The following is a 20,640-nucleotide window of genomic DNA, read 5'->3' as shown; positions in this document are numbered from 1 at the left end:
TTGGTCAGAATGTTAATCTTGATGACCTATAGTTCATGTTCAAATCTAGGTCAGGTGGGGTAAAAAGCTAGGTCACTAGGTCAAATCAAAGGAAAAGCTTGTTAACACTGTAGAGGCCACATTTATGACTGTATCTTCATGAAACTTGGTCAGAATGTTAATCATAATGATCTTTAAGTCAAGTTTGAATCTGGGTCATGCGGGGTCAAAATCTAGGTCACCGGGTCAAATCAAATGAAAAGCTTGTTAACAGTCTAGAGGCCATATTTATGACTGTATCTTCATGAAACTTAGTCAGAATGTTAATCTTGATGATTTTTAGGTCAAGTTCGAATCTGGGTCATGTGGGTTAAAAAACTAAGTCACCGGGTCAAATCAAAGGAAAAGCTAGTTAACACTTTTAAGGCCATATTTATGCCCATATCTTAATGAAGTTTGGTCAGAATGTTAATCTTGATGATCTTTAGGTCAATAGTTCAGGTGAGCGATACAGGGCCTTCGTGGCCCTCTTGTTGTTTTATAACAGACCTTTTATCTAATGTAAAATATGGTAGAATTTGATTTGCCTTAGATAACTGTTTTACAATATATTTGTTTCTAGTTTCTGCATGAACGTGAGAAAAATAATGATTTTCCAATATTTTTAACTTATTACTTATTATGCAATTACTATATCATGTCACAGGTTTTCTCATGGAACGACCCATATATAGATTAATTAGGAATGGATTGAAACTTCACACACTTGTTCACTATGATGATCCGACTTACATTGTACAGGCTTTTGTTTTGCATTTTTAGCTCACCTGAGCACGAAGTGCTCAAGGTGAGCTTTTGTGATCGCCCTGTCAGGTTTGATTCTGGGTCATGTGGGGTCAAAAACTGGGTCACTGGGTCAAATCAAAGGAAAAGCTAGTTAACACTTTAGAGGCTACATTTATGACCATATCTTAATGAAACTTGGTCAGAATGTTGATCTTAATGATCTTTAGGTCAATAGGTCAGGTGAGCGATACAGGGCCTTCATTGCCCTCTTGTTTATTAATTAACGTTTGCAATCATGTTGTTTTGTTGTTTGTTCATTTAGCAGCAGGCTTTATGGTATATTAAGAATCGAATTCCGTGTGAAGTTCCGACATGCCAATCCGCATATCCATAGTTCACTCGGGGAAAACACTATGCCAATCCTTCATATCCATAGTTCACACGGGAAAAACACTGTGCCAATCCTGCATATCCATAGTTCACTCGGGAAAAACACTATGCCAATCCTGCATGTCCAAAGTTCACTCGGGGAAAACACTATGCCAATCCTGCATATCCATAGTTCACTCGGGAAAAACACTATGCCAATCCTGCATATACATAGTTCACTCGGGGAAAACACTGTGCCTATCCTGCATGTCCATAGTTCACCCGGGGAAAACACTGTGCCAATCCTGCATATCCATAGTTCACCCGGGGAAAACACTATGCCAATCCTGCATGTCCAAAGTTCACTCGGGGAAAACACTATGCCAATCCTGCATATCCATAGTTCACTCGGGGAAAACACTATGCCAATCCTGCATATCCATAGTTCACTCGGGAAAAACACTATGCCAATCCTTCATAGCCAAAGTTCACTCGGGGAAAATACTATGCCAATCCTGCATATCCATAGTTCACTCGGGAAAAACACTATGCCAATCCGGCCTGCATATCCATAGTTCACTAGGGGAAAACACTTTGCCAATCCTTCATATCCATAGTTCACTTGGGGAAAACACTATGCCAATCCTGCATATCCATAGTTCACTCGGGAAAACACTATGCCAGTTCTGCATATCCATAGTTCACTCGGGGAAAACACTATGCCAATTCTGCATATCCATAGTTCACTCGGGGAAAACACTATCGAAATGCAGACGAAAGACATTGTTAAGTAAATTCATGGAGAAAAAAAACGTAAGTATGAATTTCGTTATTATTCTCTTGTTTCCGGAAGGAGAAACTGTGGGACGAATACTAGTATTTGATCTAACATCTTAAACAGAAATTGAAATTTGTGTAAGATACACTACTAATAAGTTTTTTCTCAGTCTGATATTTGCTCGTATATATGCATAAATGGTCAACATTTGCATTACCTTATGAAAACACCATTGTCATGTGGCATACAGATTATGCAATGTTCGATGCACGTTGAAATTAAGCATGACTTGAAATGTAACTCACATAACGCATGTAGACTAACACTTCTTTTTTTATATGCAGTATTTAGTAGAATAAGTAATTTAGTGCAAGTTAAGTGTTGAAACTTGCAAGTATGTGATTGCATCAAGCATGAAACTCTATACATTTTTTTATTAATAATTCTAGATAATTAATAAAACAATGCCCTCGCGTTGTTTACTTCAGATATACCACGGTTCAGAGTTCAGATACGCAGGAATTGAACCACGTTGAACTAACGAGTGGTTAGGTATTCAAGCATGTGATAAATCAGACATCAACCGCAAGAAGGCATTGTTTATTTTCATTCTAGCATGATAATACAACTTATGCTGAACTTTATTCATCCAGGTTGTAATTAATCGGACGTCATGTGGCTGTTTGACGTCTGACACTATAATGTTCTCTCACCGGTCCGTGCGTCAACCGTATTTCATCGCTTGACTTCCTTCTTTGCTTAACCACAAAATGCAACAACAAATCAGATCATGTTAGAATGTTTGACTTAGACACTTTGGAAACATTAAAAAAATACGTTAAATTTAATGCTCATAACATTATTTATTATCATTCCATTTCAGGAAACCTGTACATTTTGTCAACGAAAAATTCTTGGACTCTGGAGCGATTCAAAGGACACCGACGGCGACGGTATTCCAGATCATATCGATAATGATGACGACAAAGATAAAGATGACAGGGGTCAATGCGATGGCGATGATTGTAAAGCTGTAGATAGCGATGGTGATGGAATTCCTGATTACCTAGACGACGACGATGACAATGATGGTATACCAGACTCCCAAGACGATGACTCTGACAATGACGGCATTCCCGACTGGAAACAGAAAGACACGGACGGTGATGGAATCCCCGATTATCTTGATGACGACATTGACGGTGATGGGATTCCTAACGATGAGGATGACGATATCGATGGTGATGGTATTCCAAATGATAAGGACAATGACGCAGACGGAGATGGAATACCAGACGAGCTTGAAAAGGATACCGACGGTGATGGTATTCCTGATTATTTGGATGATGATATTGATGGTGATGGGATTCCGAACGATGAAGACGAGGATGATGATGGTGATGGAATACCTGATAACCTTGAAGATGCCGATGGCGATGGCATTCCAGATGCTGTAGATGATGACGACGATAATAATGGAATACCAGATGAAAAAGAAAAAGACTCCGACGGAGACGGAATTCCCGATTATTTGGACGATGATGATGACAATGATGGAATTCCTGACTATCTTGACGACGACGATGATGGAGATGGTATTCCCGATTACCAGCAGAGAGATACAGATGGTGATGGAATTCCAGATTACCTGGATGACGACATCGATGGTGATGGAATACCAAATGAGCAAGATGACGATATAGATGGTGATGGAATTCCAAACGATCAAGATAATGACGACGACGGCGATGGTATACCTGACAATAAAGAGAAAGATACCGATGGTGATGGCATTCCGGATTACCTTGATGATGATATTGATGGAGATGGGATTCCGAATGATGAGGATGATGACATTGATGGTGACGGAATTCCTAATGATCAAGATGATGATGATGATGGGGATGGCATACCTGACGACAAAGAAAAAGATACGGACGGCGACGGCATACCGGATTATTTAGACGACGATATTGATGGTGACGGGATACCAAATGATCAGGACGACGATGATGATGGCGATGGAATTCCTGACGACAAAGAAAAGGACACCGACGGTGATGGAATACCAGATTATCTTGACGACGACATTGACGGAGATGGTATTCCAAATGATCAAGATGACGATGATGACGGCGACGGAGTTCCCGACGACAAGGAAAAAGACACTGACGGCGACGGAATACCAGATTATCTTGACGATGATATTGATGGAGATGGAATTCCAAATGATAAAGATGACGACGATGATGGTGATGGAATTCCCGACGACAAGGAGAAAGATACTGACGGCGACGGAATACCAGATTACTTGGACGATGATATCGATGGCGATGGCATACCGAATGACCAAGACGACGACGATGACGGCGATGGAATTCCAGACGATAAGGAGAAAGATACCGATGGTGATGGCATTCCAGATTACTTGGACGATGACATTGATGGAGACGGAATACCAAATGATCAGGACGACGACGATGATGGCGACGGAATTCCCGACGACAAAGAGAAAGATACTGATGGCGACGGCATTCCAGATTACTTAGACGATGACATTGATGGAGATGGGATACCAAATGATCAAGATGACGACGATGACGGCGACGGAATTCCAGACGATAAAGAAAAAGATACCGACGGCGATGGAATACCTGATTATTTGGACGATGATATTGATGGGGATGGAATTCCAAATGATCAAGATGATGACGATGACGGCGACGGAATCCCAGATGACAAGGAAAAAGACACAGACGGTGATGGAATACCAGATTATTTAGATGATGACATTGACGGTGATGGTATCCCGAATGACCAGGATGACGATGATGATGGCGATGGAATTCCTGATGACAAGGAAAAAGATACTGATGGTGATGGAATACCAGATTACCTTGACGACGATATTGATGGAGAAGGCATTCCAAATGATCAAGACGACGATGATGATGGCGATGGAATCCCCGATGACAAGGAAAAAGACACCGATGGCGATGGTATTCCAGATTATTTAGATGATGATATCGATGGCGATGGTATTCCCAATGATCAGGATGACGATGATGATGGCGATGGTATTCCTGATAGTTTAGAGAGGGATGAAAATGGTGACGGTATTCCAGACGTTTTACAGAAAGATACAGATGGTGACGGAATTCCCGATTACCTTGACGATGATATTGACGGGGATGGAATTCCGAATGATGAAGACGATGACATTGATGGGGACGGCATACCAAACGATCAAGACGACGATGATAATGGGAATGGTATTCCAGATTCTCTCGAAAAAGATACCGACGGCGACGGAATTCCAGATTACCTTGATGACGATATAGACGGAGACGGAATACCAAATGAACAAGACGATGATATAGATGGTGATGGCATACCAAATGATCAGGACGATGATGAAGATGGTAATGGAATACCGGATTTTCTCGAAAAAGATACAGATGGTGACGGTATACCAGATTATCTTGATGATGACATTGATGGGGACGGAATACCAAACGAAGAGGATGACGATGATGACGGCGATGGTATTCCGAATGACAAAGAAAAGGATACTGATGGTGACGGAATACCTGATTATCTAGATGACGACATTGATGGAGATGGAATCCCAAACGAGCAGGATGATGACGATGATGGCGACGGTATACCGGATGACAAGGAAAAGGACACTGACGGTGATGGCATTCCAGATTATCTTGACGATGATATCGACGGTGACGGTATTCCTAACGATGATGACGGTGACGGCATTAGAGACGAAGATGAAATAGACACCGATGGTGATGGTATACCAGATCACCTCGATGACGATGATGACAATGATGGAATTCCAGACCATTTAGATGAAGATGCAGATGGAAACGGTATACCTGACTATCAAGAAATTGACACTGATGGTGATGGCATTCCAGATTATTTAGATGACGACGACGACAATGATGGCATACCTGACGACCAAGATTCGGATGCAAATGGTAACGGTATTCCAGATTTTATGGAGAAAGATACAGATGGAGACGGTATTCCAGATTATCTAGACGATGACGACGATAATGATGGCATTCCTGATTATCTCGATGACGATGATGATGGAGATGGTATTCCTGATAACGAAGAAGATGCCGATGGCGACGGAATCCCTGATCACCGTGACATTGACGCTGACGGTGACGGTATACCAGACAATTTACCCGACGCGGACGGAGATGGTATTCCGGATTCTATTGATACTGACAACGACAATGATGGTATACCTGACCGCCAAGAATCCTTTAAGACCAAAAACATCAAAACAAAATCGAAGGTTAAGACGGAGGATGACGATGACGACGATGAAGACGACAATGGTGACGGAAAGGGACAGAGTTTATTTGGACGAATAATTGGGAGTTTAAAAGACATGTTTTTATCAGATGACGAGGACGATACAAAGAAGAAAGTTATTAAAAACATTCCAAAGGTTCAACCTAAAAAACAAGTTAATGTAAATATTAATCAGAAAAATAAAATTAAACCTAATAGTCAACGTAATGTAAAAGACAGTACTGATCATGATGAAGAAATTGATTTAATTGATTTGGTAAAATCTTCTATATTTGGTACAAACGATGATGAAGACTCAAATAAAGCCGAAAAGAAAACTAGAAAACCTGGAAAATAAATTATATCACAATTTAGGTATTTTTGAATTACTCCTTTTTCTTGAATAAAAGCCTCAATTTGATATAATTTCGCCTTTCTTCTTTGCTTCAAGAATTCCAAATTATTTACACAGATTTGGTAGGTTTCTCCGAATCTGTCCTATAGAATGTATTTCCAGCAAATGTTTAGACTATTTGATGTAACTTTTAGATTTGTTTTCTTCTGTACTGTGAAGAATGTAACGATATACACGTACTTTTAAACGATATCATAACATACACGTACCTATCTTTGCAAATATGTTTTTATTGTGATACATTTTTATGACTAGTTTTTAAAGCTGTATCATACTGCTCATACGAACCGAATAGATCTGGAAAACTGATAAAAAAAAGGACCGGGGATGCTATTATGTGAAAAAATGACTTCATAACTGATAGATAATGTTTGTATGACTGTTTTTTGTTGTTGTTGTTGTTTCCACATTCTAAATTTCATTTTGTATATAAAAACAGCTTAATAATATTCGATAAACAAACACTTTGTGGTTGTGTGAACAGGATGGTATCAATTTTACATTTTTTTCCCTTTATCAGTTTGAAAAAGAAGTATCTAATTGTTCTTTTATGAGGACTCATGTGACTAGTTGGCACAATTCTAGCTGTATATAAATGCACCATCACAAAACCACATCCTGTAGAGCAAATCGAATTTTATTATTAATTATGGGAGAAATGAACAAACATAAAGTCGAACTTTACTTAACACAAATCTGACTTTTAGTGCAAATGTTTTGATATAAAGTTAGCAATTCTGCTGTATCACTTCTGCTAAATCTATCACAATTTTCAGGCTTTTTACCGGTACCAAGTATCTGTGGCGTTCGTCTTTATTTCATGAAGATTCGGGCATTAGTAAAGTTATGAGCAAACCAGACGTTTTGTTTAGGAACTAACCTTCTGGTCACGTGGGTTCTCCATAGTATGTATACATGTACTTTACAAAGATTTTTTTTTTAAAAAGCAACATTTCATTGTGTATATTAAAGGTTGTGCGACGACTTGTGTGTGTGTTCTTGTTTATGTGTTAATATGTTAAAACTTGAAATTATATATTTTCAATTTTTTTGAACTATTTGTATGATTTCCTTAACAGAATTACATATCATTTTTGTGGCTTTTATGTTTGCTCTAAACACATAGTAAGCAACATATATCTAAATATTACATATACTTATATGCTCTCTAAAAATCTTATTTCCCTTGATCTAGACAGTTACCTTTCACATCGAATAAATGCCAGTTTCAGAGTGTTTTTATATATACAATAAATATGTTAAGTTTGAACAAGCTATTATGTCAAATGTCAAATGTTGGTAGATCTGGGTGCTGTTGTGTGGTTGGTTTGAAAATGTTACTTTTCTCTAATGAAACAAATACCGTCTCTTGGGCCGTTGCAAATGGAATGCGTTCATCAGGAGAAGGTAATGTTGAGCGCGGCCAGTCTATAATGCCTTTTTCTAATGAATATCCAATTATATCCAATGGCCAAAATGTCAATAATTGTATATGAGAATGTAATTTATCATATGTCATCTAAGGTATTACCATGTTCGTGTGAGAGAACGATATTTCTGTTGTGTTTTTAATATCTTAACCTTAGCCTGCTGACGGCAAGTGGGTGCAGGCTGATCATGGTCTGCACTGTTCGCTATTCAGTCAGTAAATTTTCAGTGAACACCCCTTCAAATAATAAATGGTACTGCCCAAATTGAATGATGGACCAGTCCATTTTAGAAATTCAGCGAAGTAAGGGTTAAATAATTTCATTAATTTGACAACTTACGGAAGATAACGACCAAAACTATAAGATTATCGACATTTTTTTTTTCAAAAAATGGCTCATCAGGAGTCACGTTTAGTAAAGATTGTTGGCTATGGTTCTGAACCATCAAGTTATGTATTCAATTCATCTACTTTTAAAAAAAATAGTAATGTATATTTAAATTATTATTATCATCATGTTTCGAAAAAGTATTAGCCTTATACCGATCATGTACGAATTTTGAGATTTTTTTTCTGAATTAACAAACGTAAGGAAAACTCTTTCAGACAGACTGTCCCTTCTATTATGGAGGCTCGTTACTTCATACATATACCCATCACTCAGCACGGGTCATCTTTATTACTCTTTTGTTAAAAATGTCATTATGTTTGACTTTAGACTGCATAACAGAAACATACAAAAGAGAACGAAGAATTGATATATATTACAACTCATTTTATGTGTACGTAGTGGCTGCATTATCTTGTTTGTTAGATTTTGTATCAACATTATTCATATGGTTATATATTGTGATGACTGTGTTGATGGTTGTCCACACTTAGATGCTAAAACTTCATTTCGTTTTGTTTCAGCTATTGTCTATATATCATTATATTCGTTGCATAGTTTGAGTACAGTATACCCTCTGTTAACAGTACATCATTAGAGCAGATAATGAGCCGCGCCATGAGAAAACCAACAAAGTGCTTTGCGATCCAGACCAGTCTGCGCCTATTGCAATTAGAGAAACTGTTAGCGAACAGCATGGATCCTGACCAGACTGCGCGGATGCGCAGGCTGGTCTGTATCCATGCTGGCCGCAAACGCATTATGTTGATTTTCGCATGGCGCGGCTCATAACTCTTTAAATATGCGTCTTTTTTTCACAAAACATAAAATTCTGTATAGCAACAACTTCTGTACAACAAGCACATTGATGTTTGCTCTAAACAGGGTTGACTTTGAATATTTTTGTGAAAGTTGAATTCTTATTGTCTCCATACACTGTTATTTTCCATTTATGTAAAAAACGAACTTCTATATAAAGTATGTTATGGCTTATTTGCGCCCAGTTTCGATACTTCTTGCTATCATTTTATCTTGTTTGATACTGATTTTGGAATAATTTAATTACATGGGAATATACGTTGATTCTTATGAGATTTTATATCACATATTCGCTTATATATACCTGTAAATATGATTTATCTTGCTTAGGCCTAAAAAATGTTTTATTTTCCGGTATCCCGACCTACCTTTATGGCCTTGGAGATTTTTTTTCAACTTTTTAACAAAAAGTTACAAAATTGCACTTTTATGCTTTAAACATGGTCAGTGATGTTAAAAATGAACTTACTGATGCTCTAAAGACGTAACCCCCTTATCTGTATTCATTTTTGACACAAAAATAATTCCGAAAAGTCCCACTTACTAATAAAAATTAAAAAAATAAATAAATAAATCAGTAAAAAAATACCGACCTATCAACCCTAATTTTTTTAGCATGTTACCGGAAACAAACAATTTTTACGCCTTATTTAACAAGATAAGTTTAAGAACATATTATGCAATTGGGGAAAAATGTGTAATTGTGCTTAGGAAAGCGTTAAGCATGTACCTGCGGTTTGATCCACCCTTTTCTGTTTTCCCTCTTGATTTCTCTTTAAATAAGAAAAAAAATGAATATCATTCATATTATATGTCATTTTTAGGAACTCTACATGTGAAAAAAGAGCATTTCATATTTTCAAAATATCTGTATTAGTTTTGAATTTGTTACCAAGAAACGATTTTTTTCGAAATGTAAATTTAGCCATTTTCGGACAACAAACTTTAAAAACGTCAATTTTGGCTTTATCTGTGTATGGATTGTAATAAAACTTTCACGATATCTTAGCATAATAGAAGTAACATTTCCTTGGTAAACTTTTGAGAAAAAAATAATGACAGGGAAAATACATTTTTGTCAATAAAACTGACATTATTAAAGATATATTAAAAATAATAGATGTCCCTACTGCCACCCACAGAGACCTTTAGAATGACATGTAACTTAAATTTACTTCTTGCAAAACAACAACAACAACAAAAACAACAACAACAACAAAAACAACAACAAAAATCACGTAAAAGACTTTGCTACAATTGTGGCGGATCAAACGCTAGTATAATATTAGTAATTACTATAATAAATAAATGGTATTACATAACGATATGATCTTTTTTTTTTTCATGTCGGCATTAGTATTTATCTTTTCCCAAACTAGTCTTGTTTTCATATCCTGTAGGTGAATACATGTTCTAAATGTTTGATTCACATATTTATCATATGATGCCTTCCATTAATTACGTTAATAAACGTACACTGTAACCGACAACCACTACATATTGCGGCCGAAAGCCACTATATTATAGGTCGAAGATTTTTTTTTCATTTCTTCTTTTTTTTTTCCATGTTACTCCATCAAAATGCATTTCTGTTCAAACATAGATGATACCGCTCAAAAGGCTCGTGTAAATGTTTCTGGATAACACACTTTTATGAAATATGTCAATCAAACATTAGTTCACTGGCGTTTTGTTTAATTGTGATGAATTGTTAACACTTAATGTAGATTTATTTTTGTAAAGCGTTACCGATATTAGAGATTTCTTGGGGCGGATCCAGGTTTGCTTAAACATATTTTAATAGAGCGCAAAGTCTTTACATTTCATAATGAATTGAAGTCATTGTGATGATTTTTACCATCGAATTACTTTCAAATACCATTTTATAGTATGCAAGAAGTACAAATGAAATGAGGTTTTGTCTCTCTTGAGCACAAAATTTTCTCATATTTCTTTCGGAATGTTAGTTTAACAGTGGCCGATGTTTCTCAGAAATAACATTAGAATTATGGCATATTGCAGTTTTAACGCATAAGATGTACAATCCTTGGGCATTTATTAAAAAGTACACCAAACGTGTATGTTCACCAGATCACAAACAAGTTCGATAATGGGCAAAGCTTGCTTAAAAACACCAGAACAGTGACCTTGTGTTATCAAATAAGTCATACTTCGCATGTTGAACACGTTAAAGACCTCGTGCATGTATCGTAAATACAGACACGCACATAAACAATTCACAAGATCTCGGACAAGCATGATAAATGTGCAGACTACTCAAATAACACAAAAGTGTTGACCTTTTTTAAAAAGTAAAAACTGCTATATTTCAAATTGTTAACGGACAAATTATAGCCTTGCGTAACTTTATAACAAGTACTCAGGTCAGCGATATAGGAACATTATTCTGTTCTTAAAATAACTTAAAACGAACAAAATATCTTGCTTTTATGTAATCTTGTTTTTTGAAAGTGATAAAAATATATTAAGCTTTCGCTTTCAATTAAATCGAAATACACGAGTACCAATACATAGTTTTGAGTACCATTCGCAAGGAAGTTTTAAATGTGTATATGCCTGGATCCGTGCGTGTACTTTCACTTCCAGGTCCTCTCCTGCAAGGACTTGGACTACACTTTTTACATTGTTTACATCTTGTTTTAGCCGTATGTCTGCTTTCTCAGAGTGTTACACTGGTTTCCAAGTTTCTTATGGAAATAAAACATATAAAATGTTGATACGTTGTTTATTTTTGCAACAGTGTTGGAATTATATTCAGCATATGAAGAATTTACTTTCATTGACTTTAAATGTTTTTATGCTGGGGCCCTAAAGGGTGTATTAAAATTGCTCAAATAATCCTAGACATGATACCTTTAATATCTGGTATATGAGCTAAAACGGAACCCATTGACAAGTCAAACATTTTAAACAAATAATGATTATTCAAATCCGTATTCTACAGCCCTCAACCACCCAGCTTGAGACACACCCGTTGAAGCCTTTTAAACCCATCAGTAAACCACATGCCCCCTGTGAATATTACACTTGAAAGTATTGATAAGTTGCTGTTTGGTCTCTCCCCTAAAAAAGCCGGTGGCCCTGACCAGACCTCACCCCGCATCCTATAGAAGTATGAAATCATAAAGGTATGGACCCACATAACTGGAAACAAGCCACATTTGCTCCAGTGTTTAAGAAAGGTGGTGTACCAATTCCACTCACCTGTATTGCTTCCAAACACATCATTGTCTCCAGCTTGATGAACTATTTTGTTGAGCTTAATATCCCTCAACATGGTTTTAGGTCAAAGCGAAGCGGTTAGAACTAACTGGTCAAACTTACACATGAAGTTTTTGATAATCTTGAAAAAGGTCAACAGACAGATGTAAATGTAATGGATTTCTGAAAAGCCTTTGATAAAGTGTATCACCGCAAGCTCATCCACAAACTCTGTAATTTTGTGTAAATTCAGAAACCTTAAATTGGATCAAGTCATTTTTGCAAAATCGTTCCCATAGAGTAGCGGTTGATGGTCACCTGTCTGATGAACTTCCTGTACTATCGGGTGTTCCACAGGGCTCTGTTATTAGTCATTGCCTTTTCCTTACCTACTTGCCTATATTAATGACTTGCCTGAATCCATCAAAAGTAGAAAATAAATAAATTATCCAAATAAATTCATGTAAGCAATGCAGTAACCAAAACTTTATTTAACTTCCAAAACCTAATTGCTTGCCGATTTAATTACATGTATAACATTACCACAGAAGTGACAGCTGTGTTGGGAAAATAGTTTTTTTAAGTACTTTAGTAAATATTTCTAAAGTTACTTGAATTTTGACATAGAGTTGAAAAAACCGAAAATTGTTTTTCAAACAGTAAAGATTAGGCCACTGCAAAATGTTCGAATATGGCACTATACCGAATCTGGGTCTCTTGCCAGTACACCACTTTACTTTTCATCATCAAGATCCTAAATAAATTTATTGTCCTTAATAAAAATTTACTGATTTTGACTTTGATAGTGACGTTGAAAAGTAACATACTCCTAAAATCTAACTTGATTATAAATTACTCTTTTAAATTTTATTTATAATATTTTTCTTTCCTCTGCCATTAAATGTGGTAATTCGCCATACGTCATAACTTGTGTCGGCATAAGCCAACTTTAATAAAATATTATTATAAATGTTACATCAAGGCATAGGCGTATGATTACAATAAGAATAATTAAAGTAATGCTTTCAAATGGATTAGGCCATGAATTATTTTAAGTGAGGGGTCAGATAAAAACACTATCATTTGATGTAAAAAATGTACAATAGGATAAGTGACACTTGAGAATTTTCATGTTGTCTTCCTTTGAGTATCTAGTAGTGGTAGTTTGGGTATTATGGTGAACACAACCATCTAAAAGTTTCATCTATTTATTTGCTACAGGTAGAATAGGTTATATGCCAGTCTTTCTTTTGGGCTCATTTCCTCTTATAACTGACAAACTACAAACGACATACTCCTCTATAAAAACTACCGATAGAGATATATACAACTTAGAACAGCGCAAGACGATTGTTATGTCATAATAAAGCCCTATTTTGGGCTACAAATTCAAAGCGTGAAGGGAATTATCACCTCGACTTAGGCCTAAAAAGATTGTTTGTTTCCGTTAACATGCTGAAAAAATATGGTGGGTAGGTCGGTAAAAAGAAATTTGAGGGATTTTTTTTATTCTGTGGGACTTTTCGGAAATTATAGTTGTGTCAAAAAAATTAATACAAATAGGGTGGTTATGTCTTTGGAGCATCAGTAAGTTGATTTCTAACACCACAGACCCTGTTTAAAGCATAAAAAATGCAGTTTTGCAACTTTTTGTTAAAAAATTGAAAAAAAAAATATCCACGGCCATTAAAACATTTAGGGTCGAGCCAAAAATTTAGGATAGGTCGGAATACCGGAAACAAACAACCTTTTTTTTAGGCCTTGTGGTCCGCGAAATACTGTTCCAATATACATAACGTGCCCTTACTAAATATGCGCTATGGTGTATACTCTCCTATAGTGAAAAATGACTAGCCTAAAGGAAGCAGCGTGGGAGCCATCTGTCTAGTCGCGTAATGGCGGACAGCTTTTTGAACACTGATTTAAATTAAAGCTTGTTTTTGTTTAAATTTCATCATGAATGTTTTTTTGACATGATGGTATAAAAAATGGGGAAGAAGGTTGTATTTGGTGAAGTGAAAGTCAATTTTAGTATTAGTATAGTACTACCATATCACAGTAGTGCGATTTTGATGTGATCAGTTTACAGTAAGCACATGTGACAAAAGAAATCTCTCTTAGAAGATACATGACCTAGTGCTACTTTTCTCTTCACCTCATGTTAGTTTTATCATAATTCTTCAAAATGAGGTAAGGTTTTGTTCCATATATGTTTAATTGTCACATATGACACATCATATTGAAAGCCTGGAGTCTGTCATATATTACGGGAACATTAAAAGTAAATCAAATGACTGGCATTTAATCGGCGGCAGTAACAAAAGATAGACTGATAGAGTAGAATTGAAATCCTGTTGGAAATAATTGTTATTAACCAAGCGTTAAAACCCTTTCCGGGAAATGTAGATTTTTTCATATGCGATAGGCGTTTCGTTAGTTATGGGTAGTTCTGTAGTAAATATCACAATGGACTTTTTTCACGATCGCCGTCAAGATTTGCGGGAACAAAAAAAAAGCGCAAGATTTACTTTAATTATTGCCCTATAATAAGAGAAAAAAGAGTAAACATCAAGATTATATAAAAGAAAAGGTGAGTACAGATGAGAGGGAAATTTTACCTTACCTATCTGCGAATATTTACCATAAATTTGCGGACGAGTTAACTGGTTCTTCAACGCTGTTCCATGGTTCAGACAAACCTTCAGAAGGTAGCAACAGCCATGTCTCTAGTTTACAAATAAACCTCGAACTTCATGTTCTAAATTTCCTGGTAGAGCTCACAGGTGGCAGTAACGTATCTAGGATACAGTATGGGTCCATGAGCCATATGCAAATAAATTTATTACAATTCTGTTTAGGAAAAAAATGACAAAAAGCCATTTTGAAAAAATATTTGCACCTGTGACAATGCGCCATGAGAAAGGTAAGTAAGAACAGTTTGACAGGTGCATTGCTTCCAGGTCTGTATTTTTTTCAAAAACGGTATTTCCTTATCAATGATTGGCCGTCTTTTGGGCAAAAGAATAATCTTTCAGAAAAACCTTACTTCAAAGTCCAGTTCCAAACCGTTTACACATCACGAGCGAGCAACGGCTTAGTGTGTTTTAGGGGGGAGACTTCGGTGCGGAAAATGTGTGGGATTTATTCGGACAGAAAAAACACTACCGTTTCGTACGCCGTTGCAGGGCTCCAGATAAGCATCGTTTTATCATTGTTTATCGATATAAAGAAATGATTTTCATTAATAATGAATTAAATTCTAAAACCTGTCGTTAAAAAGAGATTTTTAATTTCTATCGTTTCAAAAATCGTTGAAATCGCCGAAAACACCAAGAAACCATCTTCCGATCGTTATGTTTACACTAATATATTTTGTCATGGTGTTTAATTACGATTACACTGCTAATGCAAGTCAGCGATAATGTCTGAACCGTGCCGTTATTAGCATGCAAGAATGATCTCCCCATTTAAGAAATTGTGAATATGGCGTCGGCAGTAAGAAAGCGAGGATGAGCAAAAATAAAAAACTGACAGCGCATTTCCTTTTATGATTAATTTTGTGACAAGAACGAAAAAAAATCTTATGAAGAAATCTGTGTGAAGTGCAAAAGAAAAATGACCTTGATTCGGGAAATGACCACTTGACTAGAGATGCATGTGTTGCATTTCAAAATTCTATTGCTAACGTTCTCCTTGAAGAAACCAAGACACACTTCAGGGCCCACACTGGGCTGAAAAAAGTTGGAGCCACCTTTTTTCTCGGGAACGGTAGGGAGGGTGCTGGAGAGGTTTCCCTTCCCGCAGCGCATTGAAAATTTTTGTTACTTCCCATATTAAGCAAATGGTGATATTCTAGCTATATAGGGGGACTTTTGAATGAAAGTGGGTATACCTCTAAAGCAAGTTTTGTATTTTAAAATGTTGTTGGATGTTTGAAGCAACCTGTCTGAAATATTTGTCCATTACAGCTTCTTTTTGTTGTGGGCCTACTATGTAAATGCATGGCCCAGGGGCTGTGTTTTTGGTGCTCTGTGCTTCCGAGAAATCTACCCTGATACAGGGTTACATTTCAGATCCATTCCTAACTTTTAAAGACATTCAAAAAACTTGGCAAACACCTTTACTAATTACTTACTAAGATCACAGACACGGGTCTAGTGTATTTTTTTTTTTTTTGATTAATATAAAAAAACAACTTTTTTTCACACAAATATGCTTTCTATATGTTAGTCAAATGAAAAAAAATGATGACAAAAATCCGGTCACAGTGTCGTGTATGATATTGTGACCGGATTTTTTGTCATCATTTTTTTTTTTCATTTGACTAACATATAAAAAGTATATTTGTGTGAAAAAAAAAGGATTTTTATATTTAACAAAAAATACACTGGACCCGTCACAGTGTGCCTGTGACTAAGATACTGTCTGACGGTGGCGACAACGTTAAAAAATTCATCAAACCATTCATTATTTTGCCGATTTATTTATTAATTATGTGATCCATGGAAATTAAAGGCATCAATCATTTAATCTGCCGTAATGACAATAAAACAAAAAGATTATTTTAACCCGGTAATCGGTTGCTGATTGATTGCAAATTGCATCTTCTCGCGTGTCAAGATGTTTATTACACATTGTTATATGTAAAGTAAACGCAGACTGGGTAGTACTATCCCGAAACAAGTTAATTTTATAAGGTAAAATTATCAGAACCAGTCAACTGTTTTTTAACATAATTTCTCGGAGGTTACGATTTAGAACGTCTGAAACAGAATGGCGGTCCAAATTACGAACATTTTTTCAATTTCGCCACTCGCGATTTTTCTTCGCCACTTTCATCGCAGATTCGCCAAATGGCTCGAGTGGCGAACGACAGCGTGGGCCCTGCACTTAAGTAATGCCAGATTTTTTTCTATCATGAATGACTCTAGCACTGACTGTTCAGTTACTGACCAAGAAGGTATTTTGTTGCTTTATATTCATCAGGAATCTTTTGAACCAGTTACTACTATTGCCAGTATTGAGAAGCTAGTTAAATCTAGAGTAGAGGGAGTTACAGAGCAGGGGTTTTTTTCGGCCATTCTTATAGCCGTTATTCGGCTATATTCACAATGCCAAAAAGTATGTTTTTTCCCAAAATGTGTGCAAAAATTCCCAGTCTACATTCTGAAAAAATTACCATCAAAATTGCACAAATATTGATCAAATTATGGACAATTTTGTAATAGAAGTATGTTAAAGAGGTTGTACAAAGTGAAACAAGTGTATGAGAAAGTGCTTAAACACATCCTTACTATATCCTATTGAACTAAATATTTCCCAATTTGGAACATTTACACGTCAAAATTCCCAATTTTGGGGGTATAGGCTGTCTCCTAAATTAGCTAGAAAAAACCCTGCAGAGGCTATTATTATTAAGAGGGAAGTACTGAAATGTGGCATTGACACAGATAAACTTTCCAACCAGGAGTCGGGTGCAAAGCTAGTGTGTGTGAATTTAGATGAGGCTGTGGCAAATTTAGGGACAAAGGGTGGTGTTGCCAGAAGTTAATTTGATGCAGTTGACAGTAACGATTTAGTAACTCATAGTGTGACCCTTAAACTGGGCTTGGGAGTTTGAGATGTTGTTAAGGAGGTTGGATATCTGAAGAAATTTGAAGACACTTAAAAAAATTTGCAAATTTTACTCATACTCTCCTAAGGGAAGAGAAGAACATAAAAATCTTGCTTCGGTTCCAGAGGGAGACATTCTCATGCACTTTGAAAGTAAATCTATGAGATGGGTTTCCCCTAAACTTTGTGCTTTGAAAGCTGTTTGTCAAGATCTTAATGTCACTGTAACACATGGAGCAAATCTTACAACTTCAAACATAGCAGTTGAACTTGGACAGGCTAGGGCTATTCTTAAAGACTTGAAACAAGTAAATATTACTTAATTGATAATGTCAGTTATCATAACTATTCAGAGCTTATAAGTCTTAGTTGTATTTTGTCTTGCAAACTCAAAATAAATCTTATTTTATCTTATTTCATATTATCTAGGTGTACAAGTCTTTTCTGGAGAGATGGTCTATATGCAGTTCTGTGGTATAAATTGTTGATCATTTTACTACGAATTTCCGGACTAAGTAGAGAAATCGAGATGTCTGGTAAGAAGTTTATATTTTCATTTCATTAGTAAGTTAGCTAATCATCCTTTTAATACATGCATGATGTTTCTGAGGATTTGTAGAATATACATATGGTTCGCCATTGTTTATCAGAGCTCCAGATAAGATTTTAGGTTAAAGGGTATTTTACCCCCTAGTTTTTTTTTCAAATGGTATTTTACTCCTAGATGTTTTTTCAAAAGGGTATTTTAGAATTCTAAATGGTTTTTCAGAATTCGAAATCATTAAAAAGGGTAATAATAATAACTGTTTGTATTTATAATTTTCTGATATTCATATGCTCCGCTGAAGTGCCTTTGTTGACCAATGCTGTTTTCCTGAATATTTTTGAGCCTTCATTCAACATTTAGTTTACTGCATACATTACATCTTAATTTCAGTTACTGACCACTGCGATATATCTACAGCCAGTGATACTTTGACTGTCAATGTTTTTTTCAGAAAACACCAACATGTATGTGCTTCGGCTTTTTCAACAGTTACCCATTATATATCATAGATCACATGCTTAGCGTTAGGCATTGTCCGAGTCATCTCCTGTCACACACTAATAAACTTGAAGAAGAAAATGGCATTATTTTAAGATATCGTTTGCGTTTGCTTTTTTATGAGACACCATTTTGTTTGTTGTACTCGATTACAAAAAGGATGTGCTTGATTTACGATAAAATTGGATTACACACTTAAATCGAGTAAAATACGTATCCCGTTTTTTCAATGCGTATCAGTACGCGTAGGTTTGATTTTAAATGCGTTTTTTGTAAATTTCAAAACGTATTTACGCAAATACGCATCTTATCTGGAGCTCTGGTTTATTCACATACTTCACTCAACATTTTTAGCTCGACTATTCTAAGAATAAGTAGAGCTATCCTACTCAACACGGCGTCGGCGTCACACCTTGGGTTAAGTTTTTCGTACCAGTCCACATTTTGACAAAGTCTTTTGAGATAAAGCTTTGAAACTTTCAACACTTGTTTACCATCATTATGGCCAGTTATAGGCAAGAGCACATAACTCCATCAAGGATTTTGGCTGAATTATGGCCCCTTTTGACTTAGAAATCATGGTTAAGTTTTTCGTACCAGTTCATATTTTGACAAAGGCTTTGAAACTTTCAACACTTGTTTACCATCACCATGTCCAGTTATAGGCAAGAGCACATAACTCCATCAAGGATTTTGGCTGAATTACGGCCCTTTTTGACTTAGAAATCTGGGTTAATATTTCATACCAGTCCACATCTTGACAAAGTCTTTTGAGATAAAGCTTTGAAACTTTCAACACTTGTTTACCATCACAATGTCCAGTTATAGGCAAGAGCACATAACTCAATCAAGGATTTTGACTGAATTATGGCCCCTTTTGACTTAGAAATCATGGTTAAGTTTTTTGTACCAGTTCATATTTTGACAAAGTCTTTTGAGATAAAGCTTTGAAACTTTCAACACTTGGTCACCATCACCATGTCCAGTTATAGGCAATAGTACATAACTCCATCAAGGATTTTGGCTGAATTATGGCCCTTTTTGACTTAGAAATCTGGGTTAATATTTCGTACCAGTTCATATTTTGACAAAGTCTTTTGAGATAAAGCTTTGAAACTTTCAACATCTGTTTACCATCACCATGTCCAGTTATAGGCAAGAGTACATAACTCCATCAAGGATTTTGGCTGATTTATGGCCCTTTTTGACTGAGAAATCTTGGTTAAGTTTTTCGTACCAGTTCATATTTTTTGTAAAGTGTTTGACATATGGCTTTGAAACTTTTATCACTTGTTTAGTATAATAGTCTCTATCCTCAGGAAAGAGAACATAACTCTGTCATCTATTTTGGCTGAATTATGGCCCATTTTGGACTTTGAAATTGGTTCTGTTTCCATACAAGTCCATGTTTTGTCAAAACTATTTGACATATGGCTTTTAAACTTTGAACACTTGTTTATCATTATGATTTCCA

The 20,640-nt window shown here is 36.0% G+C and overlaps 2 protein-coding genes across 2 annotated transcripts in view; both read left to right on the top strand.

Moving 5' to 3' along the window:
* Window positions 1–12,022, top strand: part of LOC123529580 (uncharacterized) — an 81,851-nt gene extending 69,829 nt beyond the window's left edge. The window contains exon 18 of the mRNA XM_053521275.1: window positions 2,944–12,022. Coding sequence (XP_053377250.1) covers window positions 2,944–6,593 — 3,650 coding nt within the window. The 3' untranslated portion in view covers window positions 6,594–12,022. The remainder of the gene's footprint in view (window positions 1–2,943) is intronic.
* A 2,969-nt stretch (window positions 12,023–14,991) lies between these two features.
* LOC123529584 (protein MCM10 homolog) overlaps window positions 14,992–20,640 on the top strand; it is a 45,942-nt gene continuing 40,293 nt past the window's right edge. Inside the window, exons 1-2 of the mRNA XM_053520766.1 lie at window positions 14,992–15,098; window positions 18,551–18,657. Of these exons, the coding sequence (XP_053376741.1) occupies window positions 18,651–18,657 (7 nt within the window). The 5' untranslated portion in view covers window positions 14,992–15,098; window positions 18,551–18,650. The remainder of the gene's footprint in view (window positions 15,099–18,550; window positions 18,658–20,640) is intronic.

The sequence above is a fragment of the Mercenaria mercenaria genome, chromosome 13, assembly GCF_021730395.1.
Source record: "Mercenaria mercenaria strain notata chromosome 13, MADL_Memer_1, whole genome shotgun sequence".
Classification (NCBI taxonomy): Eukaryota; Metazoa; Mollusca; class Bivalvia; order Venerida; family Veneridae; genus Mercenaria; species Mercenaria mercenaria.
Note: the sequence above shows the minus strand (reverse complement) of the source record. Positions and strands in the feature narration are given on the sequence as shown.